Source organism: Larimichthys crocea, chromosome XIV (assembly GCF_000972845.2).
Source record: "Larimichthys crocea isolate SSNF chromosome XIV, L_crocea_2.0, whole genome shotgun sequence".
NCBI lineage: Eukaryota > Metazoa > Chordata > Actinopteri > Sciaenidae > Larimichthys > Larimichthys crocea.
In genome coordinates, this window is record NC_040024.1 from 9515817 (window position 1) to 9540100 (window position 24284).

General features: G+C 42.1%; 1 protein-coding gene across 1 annotated transcript in view; it reads left to right on the forward strand.

The window, feature by feature from the left end:
• The window catches only part of trpc5a (transient receptor potential cation channel, subfamily C, member 5a), a 119434-nt gene that overhangs the window by 80999 nt on the left and 14151 nt on the right, over nucleotides 1-24284 (forward strand). The window contains exons 9-13 of the mRNA XM_019265673.2: nucleotides 8949-9086; nucleotides 10654-10852; nucleotides 13082-13221; nucleotides 15777-15977; nucleotides 16583-16704. Of these exons, the coding sequence (XP_019121218.2) occupies nucleotides 8949-9086; nucleotides 10654-10852; nucleotides 13082-13221; nucleotides 15777-15977; nucleotides 16583-16704 (800 nt within the window). The remainder of the gene's footprint in view (nucleotides 1-8948; nucleotides 9087-10653; nucleotides 10853-13081; nucleotides 13222-15776; nucleotides 15978-16582; nucleotides 16705-24284) is intronic.

The following is a 24284-nucleotide window of genomic DNA, read 5'->3' on the forward strand; positions in this document are numbered from 1 at the left end:
ATAAGAATGGTTATAAAAAGCTGTGAAGAGTTCAGATTCCAAAGGAACTCTCTTTGTGTTTTTATTTCATCAAGTTTTTGGGTTAATTGGAGATCCCCTGAGACCCTACGCAATACCAACTCAGTAGAAGATTGTCTTATCCATCCATTTCCATTCACTTATCCCGGGTCGGGTCATGGTGGTCGCAGGTTTCAACTTTGGAGTCTCCTACCAGTTTGACGTGCCACGAACATCTCCAAAAGAAGGTGCCTGAACCACCTCAGTTGGCTGTACTCCAACCCCCCATCCAAATGTTCAAGATCCTCCAGCTATACCAACTGAACCCAGCCACCCTACAGAGGGAGCTGCTTGTACCCAAATCACATGATCATAGATAGACTGGAAAATCGAGAGCTTTGCCTTCCGGCTCAGCTCCCTCTTCCCTGTTACAATGGTACAACATGGCTGCTGATGCTGCAACAATCCGCCGGTCCATCTCACGCTCAATTTTCTTTTGACTCGTGAACAAGAGCCAGAGGTACTTGAACTCCATTGCTTGGGGGAAGCAACTTGCACCCAACCCCAATGTTGCTGATGTGAAAATAAAGCTCAAACACAAACTATCCTTAAAGTCATTTAATTTCTTTAGTTTTCCATGAACCCAATTTTCGGCTTCCATGGTTCATTGTGTGTCTTCTTTGTCAGTCTCTCCTCGTGTTTGCTCTTCTTGTTGACCTGTCGATTAACAGGAACGTTTATCAAGAAGCCTTCACTCGTCGTCACCCAGAATAAAAACCCTGAAAGATTAATGTGTTTGCGTGAGAGAAAGAGCAGTGTTTGCATGTGTGCACACTTTGTGTTTGTGTGTGTTTGAATCATTTAAACATCTTTTTATGTCTGTGGGCCTGTGATACCTGCAGTCCTGCTAAATTATACATTAACAGTCGTCTCAATTATAAATGGATTGTGTTTGTGGGGCTGACATGTGTCTACAAAAGTGTGTGACCAAATTTGTTTGCGTTGGTGTGTGTGGTTCAGTAATCCGCGGCAGCAGTTGAATAATATATTTACCCTCAGTCATGTTTTATTCACCACAGTCAAGTGAATTAATGCTTTAATTAATCTATCAATTCATGTTCAATTAGAGGGTTCACCGCGCACACCATGTGCATGTGCAACTCTTTCTTTTATCCTCTATCTTATCTTGATAATAAATTACGTTGATGGCCTTTGCTCAAATATTCAGCAGGAGTTGCCGGTCTACCGCCGTTTGTTTGTTTTACTGTGTTGCTTTGGTGTTTCGTAGATCTGAACTAACATGTTAAAATAATCACTCATGCTCTGTATGGGAGCAAATCTCTGCAGCCAGGTTTCACAATCACCCGGAAAGCCTGAAACCAGACGAGTAGAGGATACCAAACTGTCTCTATATCACACATAGGTGTAATGTTTAGATGTCCACCTATGTCTGGTGTATCTATATAGTATGTAGCGTCTCTCTTATTTCCACTTTATTTGCTAGTTTATTCTCTTTATGCATATATATATATTACATTTGTATACAGTATGTTGTCTAGCAACATGTTTTTTTAATTAAAACATCATGCCAATATGCATCAAATCTTAAGTGAACTGAATAAAATTGATTTGAGACAGAAGGAGGCGGAGGAGATGTCGAGAAAGGAAACGAGAGAAATGGATAGAGAGAAAACAAATAAAGGAAGAGACGTGACAGAATGAGACAAATAGATCTCGTAGAGAGGATTAGCGGGAGAAAGACCGATCAGATGTGAATGAAAGAGAGAGACTTAGAGCATTTCCCATATTTGCATATAAATCACAAGCATGTGCACGGCCAGATTGAATTAGTGTTAGCATTGCTTTGGGTTGGCGTAGTGCTTGGTTTCGTGGTGAGGGTTGATTACATCAGACCGGATCAGAAATTGAATTAACTGGCGCTATGTAGCGTAGCCGCGGTTAGCATGTTTCTTAGTTTAGTGGTCAAGGCAGATTGGCTACAAATTGAATTAGCAAGAGAGTAGCTTAGGTTGGCAGATCGTCGTTCACTGTCCAGGGTAGAATGAAGCGGAGTGGCCCGAGCTCCTTTTGTATTAGCTGATCTTTACCCTGTATTCATCCAGCTCCTGTGCAAAGGATTATTGTGTGACTGTGCAGCGTTGTTGTTTTACAATTCAGAGTGTGCAGCTCTGCTTTGCATGTGTTTGGACTGTGTAGGATGCTACATAAGAATAGAAAACGGTGTCCTTTCTTCAAACTATGAAAAGCCGACCACACAGACTTTTGATCACAAGGCAGATTAAGGCGGATTTACAGCTGATGCAAGAGTCTAACAGCAGTCTAGTAGTCGTTACCTACTGCCTCAGATTTGATATTTGCATCTGATTTGCATCCCTCACCTGTTGAAAGATGTACAGCTGATAACTTAGGCTTGTTTCAACTTAGTTCACTGTGATTAATCTTCAATCACAGTATTTCTGTAACCCTGAGCTTTCACTTTTTGGGAGTGAAGAGTAACTTCAGGTTGTCGAGATTCAACGCAAATAAACAAACAACTCTAGTAACTACCTTACAAACAGACAGTTTGACTTCAAATCAACATTTTAAAAATTGTTTTAAGGGGGCAAGTCAGGTCTCGTTCCTGGCATTTAAGGTTGGACAGGTTAAGTATGAATTGTTTAAAGTTTGAGTCAAACTTCACAAGGATGTACAAAATATAAATGAACACCCTTGGCAGTTAATGGTCATATATTATGTATTCAACCCATCAATGACAACAAACTTTTCTTTTCTTTTTCTTCACCTGTTTCACCAAAACAAAAACAAACCCAAAGCAAATTACTCTCAGTTCAGTTTCAAGGTTGCAGCGTGAAAAGGGAACAAATCTGCGAGTGTTTCTGGTGCTGATAAGATGCAGGTTATCACAAAATGACAACTTACTTACCTTCTTAAATAAAATTACACACAAAATGACAACTTACTTACCTTCTTAAATAAAATTACAGCTTAAAAATAAACCAAAGGCCAGAAATGATCCCCCAGTAGGTAAGAACAAAGACAATCCCAATTTGGAGAATCGGGAAAAATGGAAAAACTCAATATCAACAGGTCCAATCTGGTCCTCGAGGCAAACTAATCACATGCCAATCCCTCAGCCACCATAACTAAATGTCTAACCACAGCCCTAACACTCACCCAAATATTAATCTAACCTATAATCCTTTGTTGTAGTAACAAACAAACAAAATGTCCTCACAAGGCAAGAATGTCCTCCGTGTGATGGTTGAATACTATGTAAGGTCCTCATAGAGTCAAATGTACAAGCACACACACACACACACCTCTAGTTGAACTGTGTGTTCGTTGTTCCGGGTCCCAGACTGTAGCATCGTCTTGTCTTGGTTGTTTTAAGCCACACTTGAAGATCCAACTCTCTGTGATGCCTGTATGTATAAAATACTAATGTATAATGGAAAATAATGGAGATCAGCAGGAAACTTCCTTCAGGTTTTTAGGGTTAGGCATGGCATTTATGAGGATTTAAAACTCTTTTGACCTGGTAGCTGGTCACATGTGCTTAGAATAAACAGACAAACCTGCTCTGCAAGGAAATGTAACATAAAAGCCAATTCATCCCGCAGGACTCATTCAGGAGGTTAACATGAGTCATCAGAACTCGTCTCCATGAAGAGTTTAATGAAAAGGGGGTTTGGGGCCTTTTTTTGAAGAGTCAGGTTTTTCCGCTCGGCTAATTTTCTTGTCAGTGCCTCCTCCCTCCAGAGTTTCTGCTGGGTGTATTTATTAGAGATTCAAAATACTTCAGTTCCTTATCACTTGAACTCGCACAGCAGAATGCTCCCGCGCCTTCAGCTCTAATCCATAGCTCATGCTTTACTCTGTGATTGGCGATTGATTTTTAAATGTTACTAGAAACTGGGCCGATTTCATGGTATGCCTCTTTCTAGTCGGTGTTATTGTGGGTGCATGTGTTACTGCGTGGGTGTTTTCTTTAAGCTGTCTGTACTGTTTTATGAAAGAACAGTAGAAGTGAAATCTTGACACATTTAAACATTGTGAAAGCTTCTGTATCAATAAAAATCTGAACCCTTAACCAGATTTAGCTTCACTTTGGAGCAACTGACCATAACTTCTGACCTCTTACCGTGGAGAACGGAAGAGAAATGTCTTTTTCAGATCAGAAAGTCGCTATAACCGCAGTCTGAATTCATGTGATTGGCTTTTCAGCTTATGAAAGTCCATATATTCAAAGAGCGGATTTGAAGTGAAGCTCTTCAGATGTTCTCCAGGATCTAAGCGCATCACTGTGAGCAGTGAAAGTGGTTTGTGTTTATGTAAAGCTGCTACTGGATTGGCATAAAAGGGTGTAGCTCCTGAGATTAAGTTTAAGACTCTGTCCTCTGCAGTTTTCACATCACTGACCTGGATTTTCTTGTGTTCTGTCTTTCCGTTGGTCGCCCGTCTGTCCGTCATTTCTGACGCAGATAAAATGCAGAGCTCGGGTTCAGACAGGAAAATGACGACCTCTCCGATCGCCCACCACACATTCATTATTATTATCCAGATACTCCTGATGATGCTGGCTGATATTCACTGATCACCCACCTCTCCAGCTCTCACTCATGCGTTATGTAATTTAAGCTGATTCATGGGTTGTTATAATGTCAGTCTTTGTCCTGTATGTCAACACAACCCCCCAAAAAAACAGATCGGTTCCCGGCTGAGCTTCCTGTTTACTCATTTTCTCTGCGTTCTGATTGGTCGGGAAGCAGTTTTTTGAAGGAAGCTGTAATGTCAACATGAAGTGTGTTCTTGTCTGACGTGGATGTTTTGTCGACTGAAGCTCGAGACGGAAACAGAAGAAGGAGAGGAAGGAGCAGACTGCTGTAGTTTAGTGGAGCCCAGAGATCAACTCCCTCATTAGCATACCGCTGCCATAGCAACAGGAAACCAAACTGGAGCCGAGCGAGGGATGGAGAAGAGGAGGAAGAGAGGAGGTTAAGACGGAAGGAGGGTGAGAAGGAGTGGATAGGAGAGAGAGAGAGAGAGATGAAGAAAATTGGAGAGGGGAGGAGAGAGCAAATTGAAAAGGAGCACTTAGGAGGACAAGAGGAGGAAGAGAGGAGAAGGACAAAACATAGCGTGATAGAGAAGACTAAAAGAGATGGAGAAGGAAAAAAGAGGAGGAGGAGACGAGAAGAAGAGAGGAGCATTGAGGAAGATTAGGATTAGGAGACAGAAAGGAAAACAAAAAAGAGGAGGGAGGGAGTGGCCACCTTGGTTTGACTTCCAACTCTATCTATCTTTCTTTTGTCCCTTTTCTTCTTCTATCGTTTCATCTATATAATTAAATCCTTTTGTTATCCAACACACACACGCAGACACAGTAATACATCTACACACACTCGTGTACACACATCACATAAGCAGATAAGAGGTTGAACAACGTGCTCTGCAGCTGACATGACATGTTTTCTAACGTCGTGTTTCTCAGGTTGTTGTTATCAGAGGTGAGGTGACATCAAATGATTGAAGTGAGAGCAGAAAAGATAAAAACACTGTATATATGTGAAGCAATGGCATCTGTCTTAAAGCAATACTCTCGTGTTCGCTGATATAGTTTTTCGGATGCTGTAATCTCTCCTCCTGCCTGTACTCTGCTCTCTGGTAATCCCTTCTCAACAATATTTTAAGTGATGAGGGTCAAAATCCAGTGAACTCATTCGGTGATAAAGTTTACCAGCACCAATTTTTCTCTTTTTATTCAAGCTCAGCAAAAAAAAAAAGAAGCACTGTCCAACACAAACTCGGGAGAGACTGAACCACATTTTGAATAACTCAGACTGCTAAAACATCATGTTACTGTTGTGGAGAATTTTCTGAAGTCAAAGGTCAATGGTCAATGGTCAGGAAGGAAGAAAGTGTTCAGGAGCCTCTGATTATTTATTGACGACTGGCCAAGGAGAATTAGAGACACTTTCAAAGTTCATCAGAAGTGCCTGAGTTGGTCTCACATTCTGCCCAACTCATCCTGGTGGATCAACTTTAAACCCAAAGATAACACCACAAATACTATATGCAGAGAATTAGTCAAAGAGAATGTCTTTACCCATGGAGGTGTTATTGTCAGCATATTCTAGTCTGGAGACACAGATTGGAACGTCAATAACAAACTATCTATTATGTCTAGGAAGGCAGCAACAGGTCTCTGTGACCCTGGCCACCACAGTGTTGAGATATGGTGGCACCTAGTCTAAGACAAAGAATTAATACCGCAGAGGACCTCAAGGCCCACACGTGACCTTGTGTAACTTAAGGATGGAAAATTCCACAACAGTTACCTTCAGCGTAGCTGTGAAACATAAAGTATAAAGAAGTATAAAGAATGGAAGTTGTATCCGTGACGTCAGCCACAGGTTTCTGAAGATCCGTTGTGGCGCTGGTCGCCACCAGGTTGGCAGTACTTTCTCTTTTATCGGTGGAACACACACATTACAACACAAAATACAACAGACTAAGCTTAACAGACTTGGAGGTGTAAGTACGTTGTAAGTTTTGCTGTTTGTTTAACAGCCTGTGGGGACAAACTCTTTCCCATCCTGGCAGTGTTGGTCCTTAGACCTCTGCCAAAAGTCAGCAGGGAGACGAGTGCAAGTGAGGGATGCGACGGGTGACCCACAATGTGTTTGAAGAGAGAAACATGATGGTCTTTTCAGCTTTCCTCACAATCCACTTGTGTACCATGATGGTGCAGTTGCTGAGGCACAGTGTGATGATACTTCCTAGGATGCTCTTATTGGTCCCTCTGGAGAAAGTGGTGAGGTCTTCGCAGGAAGTAGAAATGCTCTTGATCTTTCTTTGTGATGTGTCTGGCGTTTGGTGATTTGGACGTCCATGAACTTGGAGCTCTGGATCTCCACAGGCAATCTGTTGATGGTCTGTGGGGTATGATCAAGATATGCTCAAGTCAACAATGACCTCTTTTGTTTTGTCCACGTTGAGGTTGTTGATGGTACCAGTTACTCCTTTGCTCTATAACATCACAGTATCATCAGCAAACATGTTGATGCTGTTTGAACTGTACATTGCTGCGCAGTCATGGGTTAACAGAATGAAAAGCAAGGGGCTGAGCACACAACCTCTGGTTACCCACCAGCATAAACACCAAGGGACCTAAGAGACCCCCCGATGTCTGCTCTGCGGCTCAGCATTGGAAGAGCACCATGACATTTACGCCACATGATGCTGCAATATCCAACCCGGTGAGAGTCCCACGCAGATAATCTGATACTGACTTTAGGGCTGTGCAAATAAAATGTGGCAGGATCAATTATTTATGAAACGCTTGTAAGAAACCAAGGAAGTGTGGAAATCTGCCCCCACCACAGCTCCTGCGAAAAGTAGCCAGGCATCGCGTTTGATTGACAGCTTCGGTTGCTGGCCTGGAGAGATTTTTGGCGGTTTGCCTTTCTAAGCTTTTAGCTAAATGTTTGGTTGATAACAGTCGTGTGTCCTTGTGTGAGGGTGGATGTGCAGAAATGAGCTGTATGTTTATCTAGCACATTTATTTAGTAGCTTGTTTGTTTAAGAGGAAAACACACTTTCTATAGCCTCGCAGCTGATGTGATGACCTACTCCAAAGCCTTTTTTAGAGACTTATCTACAAGAGCAGACTGATCAAACAAAGGCGAGGGAAGAAACCGACAATGAAAGAAAGAAAAGTTGGTGAGACAGCAAGAGATTAAATAGCAGAGGGAGGAGGGAGCAGAGAGGATGGATGCAAGAGATGGAAGTAGAGGGGCACAATGGGTGGAGGAAACAGAAGGAAGACAAAAAGAAAGGAGAACTCAGCTGGTTCTTGGTGACTCAGAGGGCAACTGAAGGGCTGACGGGGACAAACAGCCTTTGGTGCAACGCCAACAGTATTAGTGGATGAGCTGTAATGAGATGTAAATGGAAGCGACCTGAACAACGGAGTCGCCACAATTCTGTCAGGGCAGGAAGTAACCCTTTGTTTAGTCATAACAGCTCAGGGAAATAATCAGATCTAACACTGTGGATGAACAGGGAAGAGTAAGCTTTGTGTGAAGAGATGTTCATATCAAATCAACAAACAGATAGTTCTGTTGTAGTCCTAAACTCCTTGACCTTGATAGAAAACATCATCAGGTCAAAGAAGTAGTAGAGGTCGCTTTTTCGTTGCCGCCACATGGAATTGTGGGACCGCATTACCTCCTTTCCTTTCCTAAAAAGATGGTCTGGTGTATCCTATGCTAAAGGAAATAAGAAAGGATGCAATGAAGATCCTTTTTGTAACATAAAAGGAAACTACATAAAAACTTCCAGTTGGGAACCTTTCAAAGTAAAAGCACCGGCTAGTTTCTGCACAATCTCGTACGATGTGCTGATTTTAACTCAAATCTGGATCCCTTCATCTGTAAATAAAACATTTAGAAACGGGTGCAGCCTTGGCACAGGTGTTCTTCAGTGTTATGCAGTTTTAATGTGTGATTAAGCAACGTGAAAAGGTTTGGACTTCTGACTCCAGACATTTTGGGTCATGAGAACATCAGCTTACAGACCACATCATTCTGAAGACAAACGCCAAACATCAGGAGAAAAGTAGAAGCAAACTCGAAAGACCAGTTTTGTGTTCAACCCGAGCAGATGTGAAGGTTATGTACATCTTAGCTCCACAAAAATGAGCTTGTGTTTTTGAAGGTTGCACGGCTCGTTATCAGCAAAAAAAAAGCCTCCGAATGAAATATGAGCTGCTTATAAAAACTGCTTTTGGCAAAGGCAGAAGATAAATGTTGTGGTTTAAGTTTTTCTGCTCATTTGTTTCCCCTTTGATAAACGACCTGACCCTCCATTCGTTTCATGAAAAGGACACTTAAACTGTATTTTCTCTCTGTCTCTTTGTCTCTGTTCAGTTTGTGGCCCAGCCCAACTGCCAGCAGCTGCTGGCCACGCTGTGGTACGACGGCTTCCCGGGCTGGAGGAGACGACACTGGGCGGTCAAACTGGTCACCTGCTTCATCATCGGACTGCTGTTTCCTGTCTTCTCATTGGTATGGAGGAGGGAGGAGGGATGGAGATGCTGCTAAACTCCTGTTTCTTCCTCAAAGTAAATTTGTTGCCAGGCATCTATCAAACAAAACTCTCCGTTTATTGGCTGGGTGAGCTGTTGCTAGGAGACATCGGCTTGATAACAACACTTAACCTAAAACCGAAACCGTGAATGGACGAAGTATTGTTTTTTTATTAATCTGAAGAGGCCAATGAGGATGTTTGAAAGAGGAAACAGAGGTTAGCAGACGTCTCAGGAGGAGAACTCTGTTTCTGTTCACCGTGGACCCGTGTGCATCGAGATGAACCCTCAGATGTCACAACTTTGACTGTATTATTATATTATTGTACTTTTACCGTAAATTACTGGCTAATAACTGCAGTAAATTCACAGTAATGTAAAGTAATTATTGCACAATAATATAGTATTGTACTGTGTTACTACAGTAACAGATACAGTGCAAAAGTACTGAAAGAAATACAGTATTTCCATGTAAAATGTGATATTGTAATAATCATTAGTATTTACTCACAACATTACAGTATATGTTTTCATGGTACCACAAATTACAGTATTATACTGTACACAACATTACTGTAAAGCCACATACTTTTATTGCCAAATGACACAACAACTTGCAGGAACATTACAGCATTGTACCGTGTTTTTATAGTACCACAACTTTACTGCAAAACTACATTATTTTATTCTTAAATTACAGTATTTTTCTGTATCCTGATCAGAGTTATTACTTGTAATTTACAAGTTTTGTTTCTCTGTATTATTACTGCAGCTCAGCAGCCAGTAAATACCTGTACATTTACTTTAAAATACTGTATCTTTACGAGAAACTGTATTTTTTTATATTTTTTTGAGGCGATCTAGAGAAAGAATTACCCATCATTCACTGCAAAAGTGTAATTAAGGTAGTTTATTGTGAAAACCTGGTGATTATTAACAGTTTGACCCACTCCTTCTGATTGAGGATGAAACATAAAATGAACGTTTGGTGCCTGTCGATTAACTTGGTGACCTCCGTGGTGCGTTCAAAGACTCAAAGAGTGCTAACACAAAGTAATCAGATCTTAATTCACTTATTTTTATTGCGACTCTATTGTTGTAAGAGAAGTCACGTGGAATAATCACAGTGTTGTCTTAATGTGATTAAGTTTTATTAATGCGCATAAACAGACCTTCCTCTCTCTGTTCTCTGTTATTCAGTTCCTCTTAAAGCCTCACTGGCATGACTCAGAGTAAGTTCAGGTTGCCAGCAGCGAGTAGATGAGCAGAACAAGTAAACAAGCATCATAACAGCAATAACGCTGGCAATAACATTAACAGATCTGACAGATGAAGCTTTCCAACAACACGAGGTGACGGGTGGCTGAACACGAACGCCATCGACTTATGTGCCGTCGCTCTCTTTTGTCTCGCTTCACGATTAGAGCGTTATATTTTACATAATATCACAGTTCTGACAAATCCATTTTCTCTTTGTCCTTCTGTCTCTGTTTGCTGTTTTAACTCCCATGTTATCTCCTCCTCCTCCTCCTCCTCCACCTCCTCAGATCTACCTGCTGGCTCCTAAGAGCGCTCTGGGAAACTTCATCAAGAAGCCCTTCATCAAGTTCATCTGTCACACGGCGTCCTACCTGACCTTCCTCTTCCTCCTGCTGCTGGCCTCGCAGCACATCGCCCGGACCAACCTGCACATGCAGGGACCTCCACCCACCATCGTGGAGTGGATGATCCTCCCATGGGTCCTGGGTATGTACGAAAAGTAACACTCACACAGTTCAGTTATGCAACTTTCAAAACAATAAGTCAAGTCCTTGATTCTCCACCGTAGCTGCTGAAAACATCTGGTGATGTCTAAGTATGGGATTCATTTCTTCCACTAAAATAAAGTCAGAACTTTATTTTATTTTTTACTGTTCAGGTTGAATCTTTTAAAAAGATGTTCTTGCGATCAGACAGATGTCTTCTGTCTGCCTGGTAAACCAAAAGGTTTGCCCGAGGCGACACCAAAGTTCAAATCAAACATTTCCACAGACTGCTCTGAGCTTCTTCTTCCACCACACTGGATATTATCTTTCCTGACAGATAACAGACATCTGTGGGATCAGAAGAAACTGCTCTGAAGATGCATTTTGTTGCTGGATAACAAGTTAAACACTCACTCTTTTTGACTTCAACCAAACGGACAAGCACTGAGGTCACAAATAAAGCAACGACTGGCCGAGATATTCAAAGGAGAGACTGTAGAAAGATCAGCTGTCTAAACGACTTCATGTTCTGCAGCAAACTAGGAACTACTCTCAAAGCTAAGGTCCAACTCTTGACACACAATACAGTTGATCCAAAGAGAAAATAACAGACTGTAACTTCATGGTCACGATCACCCGAGAGAAGTACGTAACGCTTTAACAGCACTAAGTAACACACCACCGACTATTTTACTGATTTTGGTGAAACTGGATCATATATTATGGAGAAAATGTTTTCTGGTTTTCCCTCTGATGTCCTCCGCCTGCTTCGCCTCAACTCTAGGAACACAAGAATTGTTGATTTGAGCGTCTTTACGCCTCCGATAAATACGTCAAAACAGAGAAGAACTTCTTTTGCACTCACTTTTGTAGAAGCAGCGATGAACTGTGTTCACCGACAGCGATTTTCTGAAGTGTCCCTGAGCCCACGTAACAAAGGAGAACTGGAAATCTACATCACTACTTCGACAAAGCGTCCTGGGTTTACAGTTCTTGCAAACTCACTGTGATTTACAGACTTTCCTGATGGACAGTGAAGTAAACTGCTGCCAACTGTAGTTGCTGTTAGCTCAGTGTTAGTGTTTGTACCACAGGTGTTTTGGACCAAAGAGAAGACGAGGGTTTTCAGCTGGTTGAGGCGAATGCTGATGGGGAGTGAAACTGGTGTCGTGCCAGAACAGGAGCTGGGCAAGCGGGCTCAGCAGCCTCTGTGGACATAATGATAGAGGCGAACGGACCAAAGAGGATGTTGACGGAGGAAGCTCAGAAGAGAAAAGGCGAGAGTGAATTGTAGTCGTTGGCGAGAGCTCCTTGAGTTTTGTTTTTTTAGGTAAACCCTTGAAAATATCAATAACATAGGAGAAACGTATGTTTACAGCTTGTTGCCATGGTGTTTAGTCCTGAGGACGAACAGGATCTCGGAGGATCTACGCAAGGAAGGTGGAGTGACGCATTTGAGCGTAGAAACCTCGAAAGCAGTCACGCTCTGATGAAGGAAGACAAACAGATTTAAAAATGTGAAAAGCTTCTTATCTGTTTCATTTTGTCACTTTGATTGCTACTCATCAAGAAGGACTCGAGTGCTTGTGTGTGTGTTTGTGTGTGCTGGGACGTGGGTGTGTGTGTGTGTGTGTGTGAGTGTGTGGAGGAGGTGGTTGTGTATATATATGTATGTGTGTGTCGGGTTGGTGGGTGGGTGGGTGTGAAGATGAGTGATTACATCTCCATATTCTCTCTGAGAGCTGACACCAATCATTTCCAAATCCTAACCATAATCACTTGGAAAAATCCAAAACCATCTGTTCTCCCTCGTCGTCTCTTCTTCTTCTGAAAGCTACAAAACACTTTGGATTGAAAGAAACCGCTGTGAACATCAGCAGGTTGTATTCATCATGACGTGGATTTCTCTTAAAGCTTCCCTAACTGTAATCAGGTGTAAACGTAATCACAAAGAAACGTATATTCCAGGGAGAAACGATGGAGAAAAATGACTTATGAATTATTTAGAAATAAACCTGATTTATTCTGAAGTCAGTCGTCCAGAACAAATGTTGCTGGCTCGCTGTTTGCCGCCCGAGGAACACATTCAACAAAAGTTTGGCCACGGAGCTGAAACCGAGCAAACACAAACCACTGATGGATGACATCCATGTGCTCACACACGCATGACTGTGTGTATGTAAATAACCTTCAGTGTGTGTGTGTGTGTGTGTGTGTTTGTGTGTTTCAGGCTTCATCTGGGCGGAGATTAAGGAGATGTGGGACGGGGGATTCACAGAGTACATCCACGACTGGTGGAACCTGATGGACTTTGCCATGAACTCGCTCTACTTGGCCACCATATCGCTGAAGATCGTGGCATACGTCAAGGTAACCATCGTCGAAGAAGTGTTGGTGTGTGAAAGATACGATGATCTGGAGCCGTTATATTAAACCAGGGGTCTCCAAACTGTTCCACAAAGGGGTCGGTGTGGCTGCAGGTTTTTGTTCCAACCAATCAAGAACACACAGTTTGACCAATCAACTCTCTGAAGACTGAGACCAGTTGATTAAATGAGTCAAGTCTGGTGTGCTGCTGTTTGGTTGGAAGGAAAACCTGCAGCCACACCAACCCTTTGTGGACCAGTTTGGGCACCCCTGTATTAAACGTAAGAGCCGTATCGTGATAAATGATTCAATGGCATGAATGTTTTTTCCTTTAATTTGTCGCCTGTATACAAATATCATAGAAATATGCCTTTTTTAACACAACATCAACAAGAAGTCAGTCGGTGTATTACCTAGAGGCACTGCTGCAGCAAATATAGAATAAATCAACATCGGTCCAAGGGTACGCTATATTTTCAGTATTTTACTGCTTCACCTTGGCCATCGAACTGCAGCGTGTATATCGAACTACGCCACCAGACTTTAAAGACAAAAAACAGAAGGCGTGCTGGCTCAGCACCACCTTGATTTTTTAGGCTTCGGATGGAGTGAAAGAGAACCGCTTCAAGTCCTTTTAGCTGTCCAACACCAAAGTACCTAAAATATTGTGGATCATAATACCCCACCACAAATAACCATATGAGGATAAAACACGATCGGCTGTCTCATCGATTCGCATCTCTCATGAGGTTTATGAACTGCAAACATCAGATGTGACCTTTGACCTTTGGGTCATTTAATTCCACATGATTTCTTCCCAGTTTTAACATGTTGTTTAGCTGCACGCTGCATGTAGATTTATCTGTTTATCAAGAACGAATGGTACGAAAACACACACACATAGACACACACGGGCACGCACACACCAGACGGCCGGGCCATCTGCAGCAGCTGTGAGTCACTGATGGTGGCGGGTGGCCCTCCTACACAGGTCCAACACACACACACACATATATACATGCACACACAGATATAAAGTGTGTACACACACACAACTGCATTTACATACATGAATACAAGACACGAAGACGAAGACGCAGCTGTCGACACAATCATTTGACTTTTTTCGGTTTTTAAAATCCTCTGGAGAGCTGACGGACGCTTGCAAAGATTTTGCCCTGTCATTGTGTGTGTGTGTGTGTGTGTGTGTGTGTGTGTGTGTGTGTGTGTGTGTGTGTGTGTGTGTGTGAGAAAGAAAGACGGACAGAGCGAGTGCATCTCAGAAAAAAAGGTGCAAGAGAGTCTATAAATTAATGAGTGTGCATGTTTCTGTTTCTGGCTGTTCCCCTGTGTGTGTGTGTGTGTGTGTGTGTGTGTGTGTGTACATGTGTGTGTGTGTGTGTGTGAATGCTAATGGAGGCAGAGTTAACAAGACAGATGTCCTGTGGAAGTCTAATGGCTGAATTTAGAATGAGGAGGAATCCAAGCATGAGACAACCGAGAGAGATTGTGGAGAAGGATGGTCGGGACGGGATGGAGAGAGAGAGAGAGAGAGAGAGAGAGAGAGAGAGAGAGAGAGAGAGAGAGAGATACATGAATAAAGCAAAAAACAAGCAGAGACTGCTGGGAGGCTGATGGGTGTATAAAACGAGAGCTTGGAAGACAGCTGATAGATTGAAGAAAAGACAGAGAAATGTTTGAGGAGAAACTGAGGACGGAAGATAAACAACATGTTTGTCTTTAAAGCTACTGATGTTACAGTTAGAGAAAACATCATGCTTAAAAGAACACGATGGTAGGATACAAGCAGTCCATCCTGTTAACGTGACATCAGGATGGTGCATAAATGTCATATTTTAAAGCCATATTCAGGCCAAATGAGGCGCTTTGTGCTTAATGTAACGGCTGTCAAACAATCAGAAAGTAACTTTTTATTCTTCTGATTAACCGGCTTTCTTGCTCCCCCGCTCTCATTCGCTGTCCAAGTCGCTCGACCACTGCTCGCTCATAAGTAAACTGTAAATTGGTAGAATATCAGAGTTTAGCGCATAAATCCACCTGGATAGCATAGTTTCAGAGACATTTCAGGATGACCGTGGAGGACTTTGACTGATTTGATTGTCGGATTGGCCGTCACAGTGTGACGATTGTCCAAAAGTTGAATCTGGATCAACTCCTGGCATCAACTGGCCGACCCCCTACAGCCCAAATGCAGTACCCCATTCAAATGAATGGGAAAAACCTGCGTTTTTTGTTACAACGCCCGATTTTATCTGAATCAGGACTCGAGGACATCTTTCATGTTGTTCAACACTGTTACAGATACTTCATTTTACAAGCTTTGAATGTGCAGAAATGGTGAAATTCCTTTAGTTGTGATGGTAACAATAAATAAACGTGGTTATGAAACTGCCGTAGTTTGGTTAGGTTTAGGAAGAACTCACTTTACATACGTTAAATACGTTACCTAAGTCATGAAACCTGAAAATAAGTCACCTCCCTTTCTGACTCTTACATCTTCCAATAATAAACCCTTTTGTATCTCCTTCTTCCTCCAGTATAACTCCTCTCGTCCCAGGGAGGAGTGGGAGATGTGGCACCCCACGCTGATAGCTGAGGCTCTGTTCGCCATCGCCAACATCTTCAGCTCCCTCAGACTTATCTCCCTCTTCACAGCCAACTCCCACCTCGGGCCACTGCAGATCTCACTGGGGAGGATGCTGCTGGACATCCTCAAGTTCCTCTTCATCTACTGTCTGGTAAGATCCACCTCAGATGCGACATGATGTTCTCATTTATCTTGCACAGTGGGAAGTTTGACCTGAACAATACCAAACTCAATGAAACCTCCAATACGCCAAGTAATAATAAAGATATTTCACTTTGGACTACCCAACTTTGTACTTCTGCTGCACACTCTTCTATTAGGACTTGGTTTGTATTTTCAAACAGCATCGCTGATGATAATAAGACGTACGCTGTATCCTTCATTGATGAAAGAAGGACATTAAAGGCCTGTTTTATTACATTCATAGCTCATTAATTCCTTCTCAAGGGAACTCCTAACCTACAACACAATCCATGTGAGACCTGTTTAACTCCCTGAAGTCCTAAAATCAATCCCAGTAAGCCCCGAGGCGCAGAAGCCACAGCGCTTCATGCTCGCTCAGTAGCAGCTTTATGTAACAGTACAGCGCTCGTGTCTTGTTTGAGAAGAAAGCCGTGTTTCAAAAAAAAAATCGCCTGAAGGAGCGCAGGGTCAATCCCTGTAACAAAATGTAATGTTCCATTTCAAAGTGTTCATACGAGTGCTGAAGTTTTGTTTCCTTAGATACGTTGTCGGTTCGTGTCTTTTGCTGTGTAGGTCCTGCTGGCGTTTGCTAACGGGCTGAACCAGCTGTATTTCTACTACGAGACCAAGGCGTCAGAAGAACACAACAACTGCAAGGGCATCCGCTGTGAGAGGCAGAACAACGCCTTCTCAACGTGAGTACCATCCATAATGCATACTGTGGCTCCGTGAAGGAGGTTAAAGGCGAAACTCCAGAGATATGTGCCATTGGAAGATCAATGATCGATGGTTTCTAACCATTCCTGGTGGTTGGTGTTGTCAGTGGACATCTCTGTGGTTGGTTTCTTGGAGATAGAAACATTAAGTTTTGTACCATTTCAACAATTTCTGAACAATTTTACATTAGAAACTCCTTTTTCATGCTTGCTCCACGGCTCCTTGTGGTGTCAGTATCTGTTGATCCACATTCACTACCTCGAAATATGTTAGAAAAGTCTCTTTCAGGATGAATAGTGATCACTTTTCCTTTCGTCTGTATTCAGACCAAATCAGGTGTTGCTGTGAGCTACCGCAGGGTTATGCAGCGGTGTGTGGGCGGCGAGAGGTTGTGTTTATCTGCTGTTCTCAAATCATCAGACTCAAACCAAAGGAAACTTCTTTGTGGGTTTATAAGAATAAACAAAGGAAGAACATCGGAGTTTAGTCAGTACATTTTCATTCATGCTCAGTTTTGATTGTCGGATTGACCACCACTATGTGACGTCCAAAAGTTGAACCTGGCTCAATTACTCCACTGCACCATTGCAGCTTAAATGCAGTACCACCATTGAAATGAATGGAAAACCTGTGTTGTTTTTCATGTGGTCTGAATGTGGACTTAATTATGGCCAACATTTTAATTTGTCAAATGCAAAAACCTGCAAAACTACATGACATCTAATGAACTATGATGATATCCTATGATGGTAGACCTGCTCGGTTTTACCTCAAACCACCTTTGTACGCCAAAGTACAGCCTCAGAGCTGGTGGCATTGCTGTAGACTCTCAGTCTTCAAGACTTTCTAGTCGTTATTTTTCAATCTGAGTTTCATAAATAAATAAACTCATTGTTTTTTGGTGATTTCATGTGTGCTAATAACAGCTGTCACAATATCAGCCAGCGGTGATGCAAACGTCCATTTAAATGCCGCCCCGGATCGATGGCTGAATATTTTATCACATTTGTTTGCGTCTAGAGATGCTGCATCGACGATAATTTCAACTTTCACACACTCGCGTAAATCCCGCTGTTACGCATCGTCACACCGGATAATAATGAGGAACAGCTCTTGGTGCTGAGCTCCGTAGACGTGAAGTCTTTTCTGCACGTGAGACGAGCAAATTTGCAAATGTGTAAAAGCCAGTCTGGGATTTAAATTATTGAGAGACTTAATTTGAATTGTGGCTCGTTATGGCAGCTCTGCAACACACACACACACACAGATACAGTGTATCTTTGCTGAGCGAGGCAGAATGAGTCGAGCCAGTGGGCCGAATATTGATGAGGCATGTGGATTGTTTTAGATAATAGCTGTATTGATTTGTGATCGATTGCATTACAGTAAAGCGCCTGGCACAGTGATAAGACTGCAATGCCCAAACTACAGATCACACTTCTAACTTTGCACTGGTTAGAATAAAAGTGTTGCAGTTTTTATATGAATATAACCATCGACAGATTATCATGCATGGTTATATGTTGTCTTATTCACTACAAGACTGAGTTAGCAAGGCAGTTTAGTGTTTATATGTGTGGTATTTATGCACTGCAATCTCTAGAAAGCTTTGACAGGGCTAGAAGTCGCTGGAGTAGTAAATTAGGTTCCCAAATCAGCTTCATGAGGTCGTCACCTCAAATTCTTTTCCAACTGCTTTGAAGGAGTTGTCATATATGCTGAGCTGACTTCTTGCTGGCTGCTGGCGGTCCAACTCATTCCAAACATCTCAACAATTGGGTTTGAGTTGGCTGATCGTGGAGGTCAGATCATCTAATGCAGCACTCCATCATTCTTCTTCTTGGTCAGATAGATGTTACAGAGCCTGGAGGTGTGTTCAAAGACGATGGGATGGTATGACCATGAAGAATGTTTTGGTAGCCATGCTGGCCTTTTGAATTTTCAATTAATCACCAATGGTGTCAGCAAAGCATCTCCACACTGGCACACCACCTCCTCCATGCTTCACGATGGGAACCACACATGCAGACACCATCCATTCACCTTCACCTGGAACTACAAATCTCAAATTTGGACTCATCAGACCAAAGTCCACCAGTCTAATGTTTATCCCTTGTGGCCCAAGCTGTTCTTCTTCTTGCTCAAATAGCCCTTACAGAGGCTGGAGGTGTGTTCAGCCAACCACGCTCTTCGACACCACCACACCACCTCCTCTATGGTTCATGGTGGGAACCACACATGCGGATGCTATATCCATTCACCTTCTCGTTGTTTCGCAAAGACATAGCAGTTGGAACAAAAAATTTGGACCCATCAGACCAAAGTACAGATTTCTACTGGTCTAATGTCCTTTGTGTTTCTTGGCTTGCTTCTTCTTGTTGATCTCCATCAGTTGTGGTTTCTTTGCAGAAGGAGTTATTTTCGAACAGTTGATGTCAAGATGCGTCGTTGTAGTTGTATCTTGCACCTCTGCAGTAGACGAAACCATTGAATGAGAAGGTGTGTACTGTATGTATAGCACCAGTCAAGTGTAGTATAATCATAAGTGTCCATATCAGCGAGCTCGAGAGTCAATGACAGTCTTCACACTCACAAATCCACTCAGACCTCGTCGCTGAGATGAAAAAGAGCAACCACACTCAGCGAACCTTGAACAAACAAAAGGAGTAAAAAAAATAAATAAATAAAAGTGTTGATCACAGTTTCTCAGCTGCGCGTCGACCTTAACACGCCGCTCGTGGATCCGTCTGCAGCAAAGAAATCAGCCTCATGCTGAAGCTAAATGAGCAGGCACATCGCCGTGGCGACACCTGAGATGAAGCATTATGAAAACAGAGCGATGGCAGCGCCGCGGGTAAACCAGGCGGCGTCAACATTTTTACAAAGCGAGGATTATTTCCCGTATATGTGTGTATGTGTTTATGCTCATTCGCTCTGTTATTCACATACACACTACTTATTTCCTGTTTCTGCTCAGGTGTCTCGCCTCTCTGCGTCTCCTCCCTCCTCTTAACGCTCATCTGTACTTCACACACTCTTATCACTGTTAATGTGTTAGATCATTTTACACCACTGTGTGTTTGTCTCACTCTTCCTTTTCTCTGCCTTCACACAAATACTGTTAACACTCCTTCACTGTGCAAACACAGGCAAGGCTTTACAGAGAAACGCTGTTCTCTGACAGATTATTTACCCTTAATCAGGTGACAATACATAAATATATAAAAGGTCTGTGGAGTAACACTATCACACATGTGTCACACCCATCTGGGTTCATTATCTTGCTCAAGGACACTTCAACTGGACTCATGGGAGCTGGGAATTGAACTGCAACCCTTCAGTTACTAGACAACCCACTCTACCACCTGAGCCAGTAATGTATCTGTTCACAAATGAGAAAAAAACCTTCATTTGTCATTAATGATACAACACGTTAAATAAGAGTTTGGTTGATGAGGTTCGTATAATTAAAACATTTTTAAAAAAACAGTAAACGACTGTAATAATTTAGAGATATTTTCTGTAAATTTGGTCACAGTTTGAACAAAAATGTAACTACTAAGCCGTACCGTAAAATAACAAAGAAAACTGTGAATTAAAACGACAGTTTGGTTGATGATTACAGACAATTTTAAAAACAGAAAATTACTGTAAATCTTTTATTTTCTATAAATTCCATGAACCCGTCGTGCAGACCACACAAAAACATTTATGAGTGAGATGAGCACTATAGAAATGATTTAATCGCACAGTGTCAGGCTGCTCGTACTCACACAAACACACACTAATACACACACACACACACGCACTGCCTCCCACACAGCTGTAGAAATATAACAGTGAACTGAGTGAGTGGCTGCAGCAGTTTATGACTCGACTCAGTGGAGAGAGAGATGAGAGAGGAGGAGAGGAAAGGAGAGAGAGAAAAGGAAATAAGAGAAGAGTAAGAAGAGGTGATAGGAGAGGGATTGAAAGGAAACAAGGAAAGGAGAAGAGGAAACAGAAGAGGAGAGGAGAGAAGGAAAGGACATAATGAAGAGGAAGGAAACGAGGAGATGAGATAAAGAAAGGAAAGAAGAAAACAAAAGGAAGAGAGGAGAGGAAACAAGGAAAGGAAAGAAGACAAAACAAGAGAGGAGAGGAGAGAAGGAAAGGATATAATAAATAGAAACAATAGCAAGATAGGAAAGGAAACAAGGAAAGGAGTGATAGCAAACGAGGAGAGGAGATGAAACAAAGAAAGGAAAGAAGAAAAAAAAAGGAAGAGAGGAAACAAAGAAAGGAAAGAAGAAAAAAACAAGAGAGGAGACCAGAGGAGAAGAAAGGAAAGGAAACAAGGAAAGGAGAGGAAACAGCTCTTTTAGTCAAAAACAATCTAAAAATGAAAATTTCGTCCAGTTGAGGTAAAAAAGGAAAATAATGAATGAATATTTGGAATGAATTCAATTTAACGAGGTCTTCACTTAGTTTGAATTCCTTCCTCTCTTCACGTCCTCCTCTCTTTCGTTTCATAACTCCGACACAATATCACGCTCGGTTGCTTCATTCATCGTTGATTAAATTCTCTCCCTCTCTCTCTTCATCTACTCCACCTCAGTCTCTCGCCCCGTGAACACACACACACAGTAACACACACACACACACACACACACACACACACACACACACACACACACACACACACACACATTCCGAATATTCATTCATTATTTTCCTTTTTTTACCTCAACTGGAGGAAATTTTCATTTTTTAGATGTTTTCCTCTGTGTTTTGACTAAAAGAGCTGTTTTCTCTCTCTCCTTGTTTCCTTTACTTTCTTCTCTCTGCTCTCCCTTTTGTTTTTGTTTTCTTCTCCTTTCTTTGTCTCATCTCCTCTCCTCGTTTGCTATCATGCTTTCCTTGTTTCCTTTCCTATCTTGCTATTGTTTCTATTTATTATATCCTTTCCTTCTCTCCTCTCCTCTCTGTTTTTCTTCTTTCCTTCATTGTTTCCTCTCCTCTCTTCCTTTTGTTTTCTTCTTTCCTTTCTTATCTCATCTCCTCGTTTCCTTCCTCTTCATTATGTCCTTTCCTTCTCTTCTCTCCTCTTCTGTTTCCCATCTCTCCTTTCCTTGTTCCTTTCAATCCTCTCTCCTATCACCTCTTCTTACTCTTCCTTATTTCCTTTTCTCTCTCTCCTTCCTCTCCTCTCTCTCATCTCTCTCTCCACTGAGTCGAGTCATAAACTGCTGCAGCCACCACTCAGTTCACTGTTATATTCTACAGCTGTGTGGGAGGCAGTGTGTGTGTGTTTTGTGTGTGTGTATTATGGGTGTTTGTGTGATGTTAGTGTGTGTGTTGTGTGAGTACGAGCAGCCTGACACTGTGCGATTAAATAATTTCTATAGTGCTCATCTTGCTCATAAATGTTTTTGTGTGGTCTGCACGACGGGTTCATGGAATTTATAGAAAATAAAAGATTTACAGTAATTTTCTGTTTTTAAAATTGTCTGTAATCACAACCAAATGTCATTTTAATTCACATTTTTTCTTTTTATTACAGTAAAGCTTAGTAGTTACATTTTTGTTCAAACTGTGACAGAATTTACAGAAAATATCTCTAAATCATTACAGTCGTTTACTGTTTTTAAAAAGTTTTTAATTATACAAACATAATACAAACCTCTGTGAAATTAAGAATCATCTAAATCAACCAAACTTTATTTAACGGTTTGTATCTTAATGAGGGTTTTTTTCTCATTGTGAATAGATACATTACTGGCTCGGTGGAAAGTGGGTTGTCGTGTACTGAGGGTTGCAGTTCATTCCCAGCTCCCATGAGTCCAGTTGAAGGTCCTTGAGCAAGATAATGAACCCAGATGGGTGTGACACATGTGTGATAGTGTTACTCCACAGACCTTTTAGTATTGTCACCTGATAAGGGTAAATAATCTGTCAGAGAACGGCGTTTCTCTGTAAAGCCTTGCCTGTGTTTGCACAGTGAAGGAGTGTTAACAGTATTTGTGTGAAGGCAGAGAAAAGGAAGAGTGAGACAAACACACAGTGGTGTAAAATGATCTAACACATTAACGTGATAAGAGTGTGTGAAGTACAGATGAGCGCTAAGAGGAGGGAGGAGACGCAGAGAGACACCTGAGCAGAAACAGGAAATACCTCAGAAATGTTGAAGTGTGTGTGTGAATAACACACACACACACACACATATACGGGAAATAATCCTCGCTTTGTAAAAATGTTGACGCCGCCTGGTTTACCCGCGGCGTTGCGCTCTGTTTTTCTAATGCTTCATCTCAGGTGTCGCCACGGCGATGTGCCTGCTCATTTAGCTTCAGCATGAGGCTGATTTCTTTGCTGCAGACGGATCCACGAGCGGCGTGTTAAGGTCGACGCGCAGCTGAGAAACTGTGATCAACACTTTTATTTATTTTTTTTTTACTCCTTTTGTTTGTTCAAGGTTCGCTGAGTGTGGTTGCTCTTTTCAATCTCAGCGACGAGGTCTGAGTGGATTTGTGAGCGTGAAGACTGTCATTGACTCTCGAGCTCGCTGATATGGACACTTATGATTATACTACACTTGACTGGTGCTGTACAACAGTACACACCTTCTCATTCAATGGTTTCGTCTACTGCAGAGGTGCAAGATACAACTACAACGACGCATCTTGACATCAACTGTTCGAAAATAACTCCTTCTGCAAAGAACCACAACTGATGGAGATCAACAAGAAGAAGCGAGCAAGAAACACACAGGACATTAGACCAGTAGAAATCTGTATTTGGGTCTGATGGGTCAAAATTTTTGGTTCCAACTGCGTGTCTTGTAAAACAAAGAGAAGGGTGAATGGATATAGCATCGCAGGTGTGGTCCCACCATGAAACATGGAGGAGGTGTGATGGTGTCAAAGAGCGTGTTGGCTGAACACACCCCAGCTCTGTAAGGGCTATTTGACCAAGAAGAAGAACAGCTTGGGCCACAAGGGATGAACATTAGACTGGTGGACTTGTGTCTGATGAGTCCAAATTTGAGATTTGTAGGTCCAGGTAAAGGTGAATGGATGGTGTCTGCATGTGTGGTTCCCATCGTGAAGCATGGAGGAGGTGGTGTGCCGGTGTGGAGATGCTTTGCTGCACAAATTGGTGATTAATTCAAAATTCAAAAGGCCAGCATGGAACCAAAGCATTCTTCATGGTCGTACCATCCCATCGTCTTTAAAACAACCTCCAGGCTCTGAAACATCTATCTGACCAAGAAGACGAATGATGGAGTGCTGCATTAGATGATCTGACCTCCACGATCAGCCAACACAAACCCAGTTGTTGAGATGTTTGATATGAGTTGGACCGCCAGCAGCCAGCAAGAAGTCAGCTCAGCATATATGACAACTCCTTCAAAGCGGTTGGAAAAGAATTTGAGGTGACGACCTCATGAAGCTGATTTGGGAACCTAATTTACTACTCCAGCGACTTCTAGCCCTGTCAAAGCTTTCTAGAGATTGCAGTGCATAAATACCACACATATAAACACTAAACTGCCTTGCTAACTCAGTCTTGTAGTGAA